Source organism: Talpa europaea, assembly GCF_964194135.1.
Source record: "Talpa europaea genome assembly, chromosome: 1".
Taxonomy (NCBI): domain Eukaryota; kingdom Metazoa; phylum Chordata; class Mammalia; order Eulipotyphla; family Talpidae; genus Talpa; species Talpa europaea.
This window is the reverse complement of record NC_140073.1, coordinates 109,681,433-109,698,109: the sequence shown is the minus strand read 5'-3', so window position 1 is coordinate 109,698,109 and position 16,677 is coordinate 109,681,433. Positions and strand designations below refer to the sequence as shown.

Genomic DNA, 16,677 nt, shown 5'->3' with positions numbered 1-16,677 from the left:
TGTCAACTTTGTTCTTTTTGATTTAGATAGGAGTGCTCCTTTCAACATTTCTTGTAGTGAGGACTATTATTGACAAACCCTTTCAGCAACTGTTTGTCTGGAAAGTCTTTATTTCTCTCTCATAGTTGAAAGAAAGTTTTGTAAGATATAGTATCCTTGGCTGGTAGCTTTTCTCTTTGAGTATTTTGAATATGTCATTTTATTATCTACTGGCCTATAAAGTTCCTGCAGAGAAGCTGGATAAATGCCTGTGTGAGTACCTTTATAAATTTCCTCCTTTTTTTCTTAGCACCCTTCACCAATATAGGTGCACCCATATAGTTGGAAGATTTACTAATCCTGAGAGCCAAGATCTGTAACTAACTAGTTCACTATGCCATGTCTTCATCAGCAAGATGAGTTTGCACATCTCTAACGAGTCATTTATAAATAATTTCTCCAATTCTGTTCCCAGGAATCAGCATGGTCCTAACTTTAAGCTTACATACTTACATGTACACACATGAGGCTTGTATAAATATGCACACAAGTTAAAAGTTCTTACACATTTATGTTAAAAGTGCATTAAGGGGCCTCCCCGGTGGCGCAGCGATTGAGCGCTGGGTTGCGAAGCTGCCTGCAGCCTCTGCAGCGCCGGTTCGATCCCCAGCTGCTCCCGGCCACTGGAAGGAGGGTCCCACATGGCGCGCAGACCTCTCCTGCCGCCCGCTGCTCCCCTCAGCAGTGTACTCCAGTCCTTCTACCTGTTCTGTTCCCTGCTCTGGCTCTGGTGAATTCTCTCACCCTCCCGCACTTCTGACTGTACCCAGTGCTTGTATAAATAAATAAATAAAATAAAAATAAATCTTTAAAAAAAAAAAAAAAGAGCATTAAGACACGTATGCAGGGATTTTGACTCTTCCCTTAACTCCGCTTGGTGTATCTGTTCACATGCTCTCACATTTTGGCATAGGTCATCACTTAGCAATGAAAAATTTGCAGTTCATTCCTTTCAAACTATCAACCTGGGCCTCCCCTGGTGGCTCAGCGGTTGAGCGCTGGGCCGCTGGCGAGGATCCCACAAAAAAAAAGAAAAAAAGTGAATAAACTATCAGCCTGAGGCTGTTTTAAAAGAAACATGGCATTTTTTTATTGCTTTATAAAATATGTAAGAATGTTTGGTTAATGGTGTGTGTGACATAGTCATTGCCTCTTGAATCGGTACTAATTCTATAATTTTTATTAGTTTGGTTATTTTTAGTGCATGTATTTGTACATTTGTTCAAAAAATTGATGTGGCCCAAGTTGAAGTTAGAGTTTCATCACTCTCTATAAGGGAAGACTTTATAATGAATTGTTCAGGTTGAACATTTTGTGGTTGGAGGGAAATAGCTTCAAAAAATAGGAGACCACAGATCAAAGAAGGAGGAAAACAGGGACTTGGCACAAGTCTCTTTGTGTATTCTGCCCCTGGGGTAGGATTTTGAGGGCAGGAGGTTGAACAGGCCTAATCCTGTGTGCAGCCCTTTGGCCTCGGGCACACTCAATGTCACATCCTTTTTTCCCCCTAACTTTTGTTGTCAGCCTTACTTGGTTTATTCTTATTAAAAAAATATATCTGTGACCAAGATTAAGGGAAAGTTTTTCAATTTCTGTTGTATATGGTAACCCTCACTCAAAATGAGATTACTTTCTTTTATTGTATCTTTTGTCATTCAGTTCTGAAACCAACAAATGACAATATTAGAAAATGAAAGTATGTAAGTCAATTTCCATATTTATGTATGCCTTCCTTTAAAACAATCAGCAGGGGTCAAAATAAGGGGGTTGTAATTGTATGGGGAATATAAAAATAAAATTTAAATAATAAAAAAATAAAAATAAAACAATCAGCAGATTTGAAGAGGACAATTTAGCAGGTTAGAGACTAATTTTATAGATTTGGTGAGTGAAAAATTCACCAAAAGTATTGTATGGGATGGTATGTTATCTAATATAAGCATTAGTACAAACAGCAACAAGATGTCAAATTAGACAGTGTTTAAGATTGTGCAGCTGTGTATCATTGTGACTTAACTTGAAATTGTATATATCTTGATGTCTATTTTTTTCAAATCACTGGCCATATTGATTAGTGTAGTTTGTTTTTTTTTTTATGTTTGTATGTAGATAAGCCTTTTAAAATTTTTGAATCCACAGATATATAGTGCTAACTAGTTTTTAAAAATGCATTTAAAGTATATAAATTACCAAAATTACCATGGGGAAGAATGTGTGAGAGAGAAACTAGTCTATATAAAGAAGCCACTATTTCTGAGACCAGTTTTATATCTTGTTTTTTCATGTGTGTTTTTTTTTTTTGGTTTTTAAGTAGATAAGTCCATTCATATGATTCATAATTTAAAAGGTACATGGGATATGCTTTGAAATTCTTTTTCTTAGTTACTTATTTTTCTTTTCAGGAGGCTACCAATGTTTTCATCTCTCAGCCATTCTGATTTTGTTAAACTTAGGGAAATATTGACATATTTGTCATGAGTGGATAACTAATATTTTATGTTCAGTTTATGTCACATTGGTATGAACTTATAACCTAATCTTATTGCTTAATAAAGAGCATCAGGGCCTCCCTGGTGGCACAAGGGGTTAAGCACAGTACTATGAAGCTATCCACAGCCTCTGCAACACGAGTTTGATCCTTGGCCAGGGAACCACCCACATGGCGCAGCAGACCTCTCCTGGCTCACCTGCTGCTCCCCTCAGCAATGTATTTCAGTACGTCTGCCTATTCTGCTCCCCACTCTGTCTCTGGTGAATCCTCTCACCCTTCGTACCGCTGGCCTGTATCCCAGTTCTTGTATGCATAAATAATCTTTAAAAAAAAATAAGGAGCATCATAATTGTTTTTGTTTAACTATATATATCCTTATTGGGAATTTAAAGTTTTTTTATTTTTAAGTTTTATTTATTTATGCTTATCTACTTATGTACATACAAAGATTTATGTATAAATAAATAAATCTTATGTACATATAAGATTTATTTATTTATTTGGCTTACACTGGGGTGTAAGCCAGAGGTGCCAGGGGGTGAGAGGATTCACCAGAGAGAGTGAGGAGCAGAACAGGCAGATCTACTATTTATTTATTTATGCATAGATTTATTTATTTATGTGATCGCTTGATAGTACTGTGTCTTTAACCCCTGCACCACCAGGGAGTCCTGTGAGAATTTTAAGTTTTTTGTTTAATTTTGTTGCTTTTAAAATAATAGCAAGCATAAAAGATCTAGAACAGCGGGCCTCCCCGGTGGCACAGCGGTTGAGCGCTGGGTTGCGAAGCTGCCCGCAGACTCTGCAGCGCCGGTTCGATCCCCGGCTGCTCCCCGGCCACCGGAGGAGGGTCCCACATGGTGGGCAGATCTCTCCTGCCGCCCGCTGCTCCCCTCAGCAGTGTACTTCGGTCCTTCTGCCTGCTCTGCTCCCCGCTCTGGCTCTGGTGAATTCTCTCACCCTCCCGCGCTTCTGACTGTACCCAGTGCTTGTATAAATAAATAAATCTTAAAAAAAAAAAAAAAAGATCTAGAACAGCATAAGCAATCCTGAGGAAAAAAAGAAACAGGCATTATGTTACTTGACTTTATACTATAAGGCAACACTAATTAAAACATTGTGGTATTGGCATAAATATAGATACATAGATCAATGGAACAGAATCAAAAGTCCAGAAATAGGGCTTCCCTGGTGGCACAAGGGATTATGCATCGCACTATGAAGCAATCTGCAGCCTCTGCAGCATGAGTTCGATCCCTGGCTGGCCAGGGAGCAACCCACATGTTGCAGCAGACCTCTCCTGGCTTGCCTGCTGCTCCCCTCAGCAGTATATTTCAGTCAGTCTGCCTGTTCTGTTCCCCACTCTGTCTCTGGTGAATCCTCTCACCCCCCTGCATCTCTGGCCTATACCCCAGCTCTTGTATGCATAAATAAATAAATCTTTAAAAAACCCAAAAAACAAAAGGCCAGAAATAAGTCTGTTTGTGTCTGTGTGTGTATGTGTATATATATGCTAACACTTAATTCTAGGTAAAAGAGCCATAGACATACAGTGGGAAAAGGAGAACCTCTTTAACAAATGATTTTAGGAAATCTAAATGGCCACATGTAAAAGAATGAAGTTGGATCACTCTCCGCCTCCATGCCCCCCCAAATTAAATTTAAAATGGGTTGAAGACTTAGATATAAGACCTGCAACAGTAAAATATGTAGAAGAAAATGTTGGTGATACTATTTATGACATCAGTGATAAAGATATTTTTGGAGACTCAACCCCTATAGCAAGGGAAATAAAAGCAAAGCTAAACAATTGGGATTGTCTGAAATTAAAAAAATATATATAGTGAAAGAAAATATGGCATATTAAAAAGACATCCTACTGCATAAAAGAAGAAAATACTTTCACATCACAACAACTGACAAAGGGTTAATATTCAAGATGTAGAAAAAATGTATAGTTAACAATAGAAAAGCAATCCAATGAAATAAATGGATAGCATATCTGAACAAGACAATTCACTAAAAGAGAGAATATCCAGAAGGCCAGCAGAGACATAGAAAATGTTCATCATGGCTTTTAATAAGGGAGATACGGGTTAAAACCACAATGAGATACCATCTCACACTTGTGAGATGGCACATACTAAAAAAAACTCTAACAATAACTGCTGGAGAGGATGTGTTGGTGGGAATGAAAGCTGGTGCAGCCATTATGGAAAGTGGTCTGGATTTACCTTAAAAAATTAAAAATGGAAATGTCATATGATCCAGTAATCCCACTCTGAGCAACTATCCAAAGAACATGAAATAACTAAAAAAATTACATGCTCTGCAATGTTTATTGCAACATTGTTTACAATAGCCAGTCCATGGAAACAACATCACTGCCTACTCATAGAAGATTGGATCAGGAAAAGGTGGTATATCCACTATAAAGCCCTAAGGAAAGATAAAATGTTGTTATTTACAGCAAAATGGAAGGTGTTTCAAGGGACTTATGGGCAGGAAAGCAAGTCAGAATGTCAAAAGACAAATATTGAACATATATATGGAGGACAATTTGAAAAAACAAAATACTTACAAAAACTAGCCGACACTAATAAATGGAGTGAGATTTCTGAAGTTAAGGGTAGGGGAGGGAGAAAGGGTCAAAGGGATATAAAGGATGGTAGCAGGGGAAAAAGAAATATAGAAATCACATCTATCACATATACGTAAATGACAAAATTACCATATTTGTAAAAATGCATGTATTTTAATTGGAAAATTACAATGTTTTATTTCCCAAGTTAATACTTCTGAAATCCTATATATGTAATGATTATATGTAATGTAAGCAATATTTTTTTCCCTGTGAAAAGCTATTATTAATGATAACAACTCTAGTTAGTAGAGTCTTACTGTTGAGGGAAAATGAGTGTTTCAGAGAGGAAATACTCAGTTAAGGCTATGAGAACGTTATAATCCTGTGTCACTAGATTTTTTACCTGAGTGATTAAATTAATTGCAGTTTTTCTTTCTTCCTTTCCTTGTCCCCAGTATGTATGAGGTTGTGGCCAACCTCAGACTTTAAAAAAGTATTTGCCATGTATGTTTCCTCCAAAGTTTAAGACAAATTAAGCAGCAATCTGTATTTTTTCTAAAATTATTCAGTGTTTCTGATATAGTGTTTGCATATCCTAAGGCCTATTATTAAGTTTTTTAAAAATATACATTCATTTTAAAGCAAATATAGATTATGCAATTGCTGGGAGTTTTCCTCCTTCAAATATAGTACAGTACACAGGTTGCAACAGGCTCATAGATGTATGCCTTGTCATAGTGTCATAGCTGTTTACATGTTCACTTTTCAGATTATATATATAAAATTTTATAGTTATGTTCAATGCACTGTTGGGACAGTGTATTTTAAAATGTAGTCATTTCCTTCTCTTATTTGTACAGTTTTAATAGAGAATTTATTATTTGTATACTCAAAAAGATAAGAATTGGTAAAAGAGTATAAATCTCAATGAACTGACAATTATTTCCAAAGCAGTCTGTGAGAGGAGGGCTGGGAGGCAGGGGCTGAGGGCTGGGATACTCCTGCTCTATGTACTAATGATTCAACGTTCTATTGATTTAAACATAGTGTCCACATTTAATGAGTAGCAGCCAGGGCCTGACATCTGGTGGTGGCAAATTTTGAAAATTATAATGAAAATATGTGGTTTTATTCCTTTTTTTTCTTTTAAATCTGCTTTAGTTAAGCACATAACGCATATTTTCCTAAAGATAGTCTTTGCAGCCATTATTTAAACAAGAGGTTTGGTAGTAGTTTGGTTAAGCATTCTTTTTTGCTCCTCTACTAGTTAACAAATTTTAGATGAAAATACACTCCCATGGGTCTCCCTGGTGGCGGAAGGGGTTAAACACCGCACTATGAAGCAATCCACAGCCTCTGCAGCACGAGTTCGATCCCCGGCCAGGGAGAAAAACCCACATGGTGAGGCAGACCTCTCCTGTCTTGCCCGCTGCTCCCCTCAGCAGTGTATTTCAGTCAGTCTGCCTGTTCTGTACCCTACTCTGTCTCTGGTGGATCCTCTCACCCCACCCCCTATCTCTGGCCTGTACCCCAGTTCTTGTGTGCATAAGTGGATGGATCTTTAAAAAAAAAAAAAAAGAAAGAAAAAAAAGAAAAGAAAATACACTCCCATTATCCAAATTCAAATCTCTGTCACTCACTGATGGCTGTGGGGTTCAACTCAGGGTAACGAGATGTTCCATTTCTCAGTTCTGTCTCAGAGAGTTTTTCTGGTTTTGCTTGAAATGATACTGAAATTGCCATTCTGAATTCTGCCCTTTTGTGTGGGTGTAACTGTGTATCTGTTTTGGAGTTTTGCTCAGAATTACATTTTAGAATTTGAAGCAGAGGAAACTTCCCCCTTGTGACTTCTGGTCTATCTGTGAGGCAAAGGTGTGTCAGTTGCTGCTATACAATCCAAGGAGGCCAAAGCAGGTGGCTGAGCTAAAGAAAATAGTTGCTTAGCATAGCAAAGATACCACCGTACATCTGAAATTTAGCTTCAGCTTAAAAGATATAGACCAGTCTTCTACCATCTTCTAAATTTTCATTAGGCCCTCCCCATTGCTACATCTGGCTTCACTTTTATTTTTCAAGTGAGTTTATAGTTTTACCATTTTGGATATGGCTGGGTTGACCCTGGAAACATTAGTGTGTGAAAATCTCTTGACATTTCATATAGAAGTAAATCCAGGCATAGAGTTTGGGACCATCCTGTGAGCCCCTCCAGCACTGGACAAAGCATCAGGCTCTCATGTAAAGTGGTACCTGTGGAGGCCTCTCTGAATGTTTCTTGCTTAAACTACCGGCTCTGATACAGAAACCTGCTTTTGTCTCTTCTCCCTTTCCTGCAGGCTGGCGGCTCTCAGGTCATCTTTACTAACCCACTGGAGATAGTAAAGATTCGCCTTCAGGTAGCTGGAGAGATCACCACAGGGCCCAGGGTCAGTGCCCTGAATGTGCTGCGGGACTTGGGACTTTTTGGTCTGTACAAGGTCAGTAGATTCTCTCCAGTTATCTCAGTAGAGAGGTTGTAATATACTCAACAGAAATGTGAAAGAATGTGGAAACCACACTTCTCCCACCCCAAATGGAAAAGCAATCTTGTCCAGCAGGGTAGTCCCTGGAATAGAAAATCAAACAAAAAAGAAAAAACCAGGACACTTCTATTAGAGGCAGTGGGATGCGCAAACATGCCTTCTAGTTGTCATCTCAGGCTTTTATGAAGCTGCCGGCAGGGAGGCCAGCACCACAGACCTGCTGGCTTTAGGCTCACAGCCTTTTATATGGTGGCAGGTTTGGGGAAAAGTTTCTTTGGTTTTTTTTCTTTGGGCTAGTTTAGGACTTCAAAATAATCTTATGTTTATTTTGAGTCTGTTATCTCTATTGTTATCTTCCCAGTAGGAGCTTCTCTTTGTCTTAATAATTTGACCACAGTGAAACAGTAGTAGAGTTTGGTAGGATTCAGATCTTTAAGAAGTTAAGTGGTGGGATTTGTCAATAATGAATTCCATTTAAGGAAAAAAAAAAAAATAGAAAAAACAGTGTACTGTACTTTAGCAAAATGCCAGTCAACAGATTCCTTCCCTGCAGGTATACTTACTCCCATCATTACAGATCAGATGTAATGGAGCAGAAGCTATTATTTTTCTTAAACAAGGAAGAGTTTTTTCTTTCCATTCTTTGGTCTGGTGTAAGGGGAGAATACGTAAATTTAGCTGCTATAGGCAACTGTGTTCCCACAGCATCTGATATTTATAGATCCATCACTGTATAAATGTGTAAATTGGCTTCTGTAACTGCAAATTAGAAATTAGAAATTCTCTAGATTAGAATTACGCAGCTCCTGAGCTCTTAGGAGACCAGTAAACCAGTGATGCTGAGCTTGAGAGAGTTTTGTAGACATTCCCTTCCCCAGTTTCCATCGTTTTTTGGAAATCCCTTGGAGAGGTGAATTTATTAATATTCTTTTCCATTTCATTCTTCAGAGAGTCCCTGGGGTTTTGTTTTTGTTTTTCTAATGTTTGAGTTTGTCTTTTAAAAACAGAAAACTCTTAGGGAAACAAATGCCAAAATTGGGGTATATTGTCTAGTAAAGCCCTGGGCGGTAGAATAGTGTGGGCCACTGCCCAAACTGAGGACAGCGCTCATTGCCACCTCACTCACTGAGACTGGCTGTCCTGGGTAATTTTCTACTCCCGTGCCAACTGTCTGCTGAAATATTTTGGCTGGGTTCCCCTGGATCCTCTGCTATTTAGGACACAGGGAATGAGGAGGATCTCCCCCCTTGCCAAATAATCACTTTCCTTTTCTACTGCTTTGACCATATAACTTCTACTTGGCACTTCAGGGGTTCTAAGCTGGTCTGCATTGGATTGGTAGTTTAAGTTTTGGGGCTGCCTTTAATGGTTGCTTGAAATCAAGCTGTTAATCTTGGGGTTTGATTTCTATTCCCATCTTTGTCTCCCTCCCCACTTCCCTCTCCATATCCATCAAAACCAAATAGAACAACCTGGAGGTTTGAGAGTTGAATTTTTATTAACCTAAAAAACTTCATCTACAGTGAAAGTGCCAAAAAATTCTTAGTTGTCAGAACTTACTCTCCAGGATCCACCAGCTTTTCTCTAGCATTGAGCCATGTCTGTTTCCTGTACCCCACAGTCCTCCCCCTTTCCCGTCCATGTCAGTCCACTGCTGCTTGAGGGACACCTCAGACTCACCATCTGGATCTCTCTTGGGCATTCATACCCTGTTTACACAAATGTTTTACACTATTTCCTCACTGTGTGACAGGGTGCCAAAGCGTGTTTCCTCCGAGACATTCCCTTCTCTGCAATCTATTTTCCTGTTTATGCTCATTGCAAACTACTTCTGGCTGATGAAAATGGACGTGTGGGAGGTTTAAATCTCCTTACAGCTGGAGCCATGGCAGGTAACTACAATTTTTTCTTAAACTGAAAGAATCCTACCCCCATTCTCTTTAAGAAGTATAGAAGTTCTCTGTACTTACCCCTTTATTTCTAGAAGGGTTATTGTTTGTATCAGACTTAGCTTAAATATGATTGCCTTTTCTCCTTTGTGGGATGTGCTGTAATTCTGATGAGAGTTAATTACATTTGCATAATGTGGATAAACAGCTTAATGCAGCTTAGCAACTCAGAGCCAAATTAGATCTGCCCATCTAAATTGGGCTTTCATCATTAACGTGTTTCTTAGCCCCCTGTGCCCCCGAAACCTTGAGTGCAGCCAAGCTAAGGTTAAGGTGGAAAAGTCCTTCATCAAATCAGTTGCTTTGTTGCACCTTGTGCTGATGCACAGGTCTCGCATGCCCTTCTATTTCTGTATGTTGGACTCTACAATTTCAGTTAAAATTGAAATTTTTTCATGAAGCTGCCCCTGTTCCTTCTACTGTCATCCTCATTAATTCAAAGTAAGCAATACTTCCCCAACAAACCATCCTGAACTCAATTGGCATCTCTTCTGGTTCATATACTTCCTGTCTTTTATTAATGGTTGTTGTCTGATCTTCTGTACTCAGCAGAGAGCTCTTCGAGGGCAGGAGCATCATCTTAGCCTTCCCTCCATGGTGACCATAGTAATAACAGACGCTCACTGTGTGTGTGTGTGTGTGTGTGTGTGTGTTGTGGAGAGGATGTATGGGAGGAGCCTTTGACCCTGAGGGTCTGGGGTGAACCATGTAATTGTTCTCACCTATGAAGACAAGGAGTGACTTGTGATGATTAAGAAACTCTCCCTGGGAGCTAACTGCCCTTATTTGGTCGAGCTTCAGCAAATCCTTGTCCTCTAGTTATTGTAACTTCAGTCCACTGCACATTTGAAAACCAGCAAAGTTATCTGCTCTGTCTTGGCACTGAGTGCTCATCCAGCCCCTTTCTGGTACTCACCAAGGTCTCCTAGTTTTACATGGGGACCAGCAGATTTTCCTTCCAACCTTTTCTCTGCATTTTCCAGTGGCAACCAAAAACAGCCAAAGAACATTCATGGGTGGGCATTTTGCCAGTGGTTGATGGAATCAAGTAAACATTCTTAAAGAACTGTATCAACAACTTCTTGTTTACAGATATTTGCTGTCAGTTTTTGGAATAAGAGATGAATTTTCTAATTTTTACCAGTAAAGAAGCTTTGTTGGCAGGCACTGAGAACATTGAGAATTCAGAACATAGGAAGGCAGGCAATTTACCTAGTTTCATCTGAATAAGGTGCAGAGTCCTGTGGAGGGGAGGTATTTGTATCATTCTCTAACAGAGCCCCCCACAAGTCCACAAGCCTCCATCTGCCTAGTGATCATTCAGTGATATTCAGACCAAATTGAATTTCTTCCCCCAGGGGTGGTTATGTTGCTCTTTTGTTCCCTGTTTTGCTTTATAAGTAAAAGGTGTGGTTGTGAAATGGTCTGTGTGCCCTGCTGCCTATCAATCTCAACATGACCCCAGGGAGCTTGGGCTCAGGGAAAGGATGATACGGTCTTTTGATGATCCCTTCCCCTGTTGTTCCTTAGCCGTAGGCTGGTCTCGGCTCTAGTGGTAATGACTTCTGTCATATGAGCATGTGTGAAAGGCATCACAGTCAACTCTCAAGTCAGCTCCTCATACAGGCGAGTGGATATTAGTATTGAGAGTCATCTCACACAGTAAGGTGACAAGAGTCAGAAAACAAAACAAAATGAAACTAGTTTTGTGTCAGATACATTTACTAGCCCATCCAATTGATAGGATCTCCATTTCTTACTACACATGAAAATCTTACGTAAAAAACAAACAAAAAAGGATGTAAAATAATTGAAACCTAGAGGGGAACACTTGGGGATCATCCTCATACTGCTGTCCTTTTGTTTCTTCACAGTTCCTTGGAATCATGCAGTGTAGAATGATTTTCCTAATTCAGAGAGAAAAACAAGAATTTTGCCTTGATTACACTATCGCAGCTAATCGATACATATATCCTATTTTCCATTAGTGCCCAGGCATCTACTTAAGAAGCTCTCAATTAAAGCAGTTACAGTTGCTAATTGTGTTGTTAGATGTTAGTAGTTCTATCTTTAATCAGGTGCTTTGGGTAAATTAAATGTGCCTTTCTCCGGAAAGGTGTGCCTGCTGCATCTCTGGTGACCCCTGCTGACGTCATCAAGACAAGACTGCAAGTGGCCGCACGCGCTGGACAGACTACATACAATGGTGTCATTGACTGTTTCAGGAAGATACTCCGAGAAGAAGGGCCCTCAGCATTCTGGAAAGGGACTGCAGGTAGGGGTTGGGGACATATGGAATGATTGGCTGGCGTTAGGTCCTGCTCCTGTTACTTGCTGGTTGTCTTTGCTACAGTCATCCTGGTGTTAAGTACTCCCTCTTGCTCCGTCTGCCTTTTGCAGCTCGTGTGTTTCGATCCTCTCCCCAGTTTGGTGTTACTTTGGTCACCTATGAACTTCTTCAGCGGTGGTTTTATCTTGATTTTGGAGGCCTGTAAGTATTGCAGTTCAACTCTTATCTAAGGAAAACACCCAAACCAAAACAAGTCTTTGTTTGGCCTACAAATGCTCCTTTGGAACTCTTACAGACCAATGCATTTGAAACAAATAGTGAACTTGAGAAACCTCAGAGTTAGTAAGACAGGGTGACATCATGTACATGTGGTATTTACCCAAGTGGCCACTTGGGTAAAGTTTAGGGAAGCAGAAAGTTAAAATGTTAAGTGAATAATTGTCCTTTTTGATGTAATGGATTTAGGTCCTATTGTGGAGATTATTAAATGGCCCCTTCAACAGAAGTAATGTAAATTTGTATTAGTAACAGTTTTGTGAGCTTTCAAAGACTTAATCAAGCCCTTTCACACCTCCCAGATTTTGATATTCATTATAATTTATTATTAGATAGATACAGATATTCTGAAAGTTAATTTATCGCAAAAAGAAAAAAGATTCAAAGAGAGGTTATGCTCATGGATGTAATCACTGGTGAGATGCAGGTCTCTTCAAGATTGAAGCTTAGGACTTAATCTTGTGCTGGAGAGAAGAATTACTTATTGAATTTGCTCGGTGGGAAAGGTTGTACCCAAAGCAAGCAATAATCAGCCTTTCAGCAAAAGTCCCATATTTGAGCCTTACTTCATAAACCTGTGAAACCCTTTTCCACTCAGAGACCAAGTAGGGGAATTTGCTGCTGAGCCAAGGGACTTAAAGAAACTTAGAATAGCAGTCTTAGAATTCTGGGCTTTTCTTTTCTAAGCAAACAAACAAACAAACAAACAAACAAATAAATAAATAAATAAATAAATAAATAAATCATCCTCCCCGCCCCCACAAAAGAATTCCAGGCTTTCCTATGTTTTCACATTTTATAAAAGTATACTGAATCTATTTCCCTTTATATAATTTTTACTAATAACTTCGTGAGTCTACTATTTAAATTTTTTATAGTTTATGTAAAATTAAAAAATACAAACTTCTAATGATTTATGCAGAGTGTAGAAATTTTTGAAAATAGAAAATCATAATCCTTTTTCCCAGAGGACATTGATATTTGAGTGTATTTTCTTCTAATCTTTTTTCTGTTGTTCTATTTATGTATGTACGTGAACATTGAAATTGAGGTCATTTCTCTTCTAAATCAAATGTGTGAATATATTGCTTTCCCCAAACAGCTATAAATCATGACTAATGCAGCATAGATGACAAGGAAATGGTTGGACAAACACCCTTCTTTGTGGCACATGACTGAAAATGTTCAGTCGTGTGCCATCCTCATCAGCCTTGAGCACACTAACCATGGTTTTTTTCCTATCAACAGCAAACCCTCTGGCTCAGAACCAACACCTAAGTCACGCATTGCTGATCTTCCTCCTGCCAACCCCGATCACATTGGTGGATACAGACTTGCCACAGCCACTTTTGCGGGCATTGAAAACAAGTTTGGCCTTTATCTCCCCAAATTTAAATCTCCTAGTGTTGCTGTGGTACAGCCAAATGTGGCTGCAGCAGCAGCTCAATGATGAGACGACCATTTAGTGTGGCAAAATGGCGCCCTGAAGAGGCTAGGAAAGCAGTCCTGTAATGTGTCCAGTCAGCTGCATGGTGCTGACTGAGCTGAGGAGTCAAACTATTCTTTCTATATGACATATACATATATTTGTTTATAAAGTAATTGTTTGCCCAGGAAAAAAAAAAACACAACGCAGTTTCAAGCTTTAGTCTTACGTGTTGAAATGTTTTCTAAGCCTTGGCATGAATTAGTGTTCTAGACTGCTTTGCACAGCTTGCACTTATAGTGACTGTACATATTGTACATCTTTGTACAGAAACATCTTGGCACCTCATCCCAACAAATCACATTTATAGAATGTAATGCGGTTCTGAGTGGCTTGAAATGTACAGAATGTTTTGAAAGTGTTTTATTAAGAATCACATAAAATAAATGTATTAAAATTAAATTCATTCTCTTATTGGTGACTTATGGAAATAAAGCATCAATATTGGATGTATTTAATTCCTAGCTTGTTTTCCATTCTGGAATAAAAAAGGTATTTGCTGACAAGAAGCATAATGAGACCTAGTACTGACACCACTGAATAAGAGATCCTTTGGGAAAAAATGCATGCCAGTGGATGCCAGAGCACCAGGCTAATGACTTGCGTGTGCTGATGTGTTTCCATTTGTATTTAACGTGTATAGATCCTCCTCTGTTCATCAATCAAAAGGCATTTCCTAGACAACCCTTCTTTTGTCAGTGTGTATATGGAAACAGGAACTTCTGCCTCTAGAATTACTGGCTTAGTTTTGCTTTCTTCTGACTCGGCAAGGCAATGGCCTCCCTTTCAAAAGAGTAAAGGATACTTTGGCAATTTTCATTCATGGCTATGATTCCAATCAAAAATAAAATACACACCAAAATGTATGCATGTAGTTGGATTTTCCTTCGTAATTATACTGATAGTACTTTTCATTTTTACTCACTACCAATTCCAAATAACTCATGATCAGCTTTCCCACTTTGACATGAAATTGTTTGGTTTGGAAGGACTATCATGGAACCAGGGGAGGGAAGAAGAAAGAAAAAGCTCTACCATGTGATTTAGTGGGATCTAGATTCTTCCTTGTGAATCTAAATACAAACTACTTATTCTAAAAGTCACTTGTCAAGGATATGATTACTAATTTGGATCTAAACATGCATCTTGACAGCCACATCTACACTTTGCTATGGTTGTGATTTGATGTGTAGCATCAGAATTTATTTACTTTAGCAAAGTGCTTTGGGAAAACATTACTGCTATTGCCTATGAGCCAGAATATGAGAATGTATGCAAATATTTTCAGGAGCAAGCCTACAGATGGACCAAGTCACTTAGTATCCTATACAGCATTCATCAGTTGATGGCTGACTGCCCATAACACAACTAGAGGCCCTCCAGGAACAAAAGAATTAGCTTTGAAAGCAAGTTATTTCCAAATGTATTAGGTTGTTCTCATTGGAATGGAATAAATAGCAATCCAGTTGTTTTGTTATTACCACCTGTTAAAAATACACAAGTAGTTCATGGATATGTTCTTACAGAAGACTCATAGAACATGTGTGTATATAGACTAAGATGTGAAAGTGTCCTTTTTACCCAGCTTCTCCCTTCAACACCCTGTGTGCCAGAGGCAATCACTGCTAACAGGTTAAACTATAAATTTGTTATCTTTTCCACAATTTCTCTATATAAATATATGTACATATTTATATTTTAAAAACAGGATTATGCTATGTATATGTTCTGTGACTTTTTTGTTCACTTACTATTTGACAGATTTCCTTGTCAGTTCATAAAAATTTTAATTTTCATAGCTGCATACTATTCCCTTGTATGGATTATAATTCTTTACATAAATACTCCCTTACTGACAATTTATACATTTTTTTCACTATTGCAAACAACACTGTAGTGAACGGTAAACATCTTTGTACATACGTTTTGAGTACATATGCTAGTATTTCATTTGTATATTTAAAATTGTAATTGATTTCACAAGACATATGCATGACATATTTCTATATGGTGCCTTCAAAGAGGTTTTATTAATTTACTTTCCTACTGACAGCATATGAAAATGCCTATTTACCTGCAACCCTGGCAAAAGTGGATATTGTCAGTCTTTTACATTTTAGGTAAATCCTGATAGGTGATCACTGTTTTTAATTTTCACTTTCCTAATTATTAGTGAGGTTGAATGTCTTTTCACATTACTGGCCATTTATATATTTTCATGTGGGCTATATAGATAATACTTGGAACATTGTATACACAGACATATATGCACTTATATATTTTAAATAGTCATAAAATGAGTATACATGTAACCACCCAAGTAAAGAAATAGAATAATCTATCTTTTACATATCAGAAGTACTCCCACAATTCTCCACCTCACAAATCCCTTCTCTCCTCTTAAAGACCATCCCTACTCTTCATTTCTTGCTCTTGGTAGTTTTATTTCCCGTAGATACATCTGTAAACATAAAATTTAGCTCCTATTCTTGAAATTTCTATAAATCAAGTTATATTGTATACTTCTAAGACTTGTTTCTTTTGGTCAACATTATAAGATTCACTTATAGTTAATATGTAACTGTAGTTTGCTTATTTCATTGAATGACTATACAGCAATTTATACATCTGATTCTGGACATCTGAATTTCCAGTTTGGGGATATTACAAATAGTGCTGCTTTGGATATTTTGTAAGTGAGTGAGTATGCATTTTCTTTTAAAATACCTAAGAGACATATACCTAAGAGTAGAACTACAAAGGTACCAGTTTTGTTAGATTCAACTTTGCTAGGTCCTGCCAAACTCTTTCCCAGTCTTGTGACTGATTTACATTCCCTCAAGGGTGTATTGGACTTTTAATTTTGAGCAATCTGTTGGTATATAATATTATCTCATGTTTTAATTAGTATTTTCCTTACGTCAAATGAAACTGGATACCTTTCATATGTATTTGCTATTTGAATATCATCTTAGGTGAGTATATTATGTGTTAAAGTCTCTTGTCCATATTTCTCATTAATTTTCAGGATATATATATTTGT

The 16,677-nt window shown here is 38.1% G+C and overlaps 1 protein-coding gene across 1 annotated transcript in view; it reads left to right on the top strand.

Moving 5' to 3' along the window:
- Window positions 1-13,598, top strand: part of SLC25A12 (solute carrier family 25 member 12) — a gene marked incomplete at both ends in the record, with an annotated part of 67,103 nt that extends 53,505 nt beyond the window's left edge. The window contains 5 exons of the mRNA XM_084258382.1: window positions 7,448-7,588; window positions 9,387-9,525; window positions 11,699-11,857; window positions 11,983-12,073; window positions 13,397-13,598. Coding sequence (XP_084114508.1) covers window positions 7,448-7,588; window positions 9,387-9,525; window positions 11,699-11,857; window positions 11,983-12,073; window positions 13,397-13,598 — 732 coding nt within the window. The remainder of the gene's footprint in view (window positions 1-7,447; window positions 7,589-9,386; window positions 9,526-11,698; window positions 11,858-11,982; window positions 12,074-13,396) is intronic.
- Between the last annotated feature and the right edge of the window lie 3,079 nt (window positions 13,599-16,677).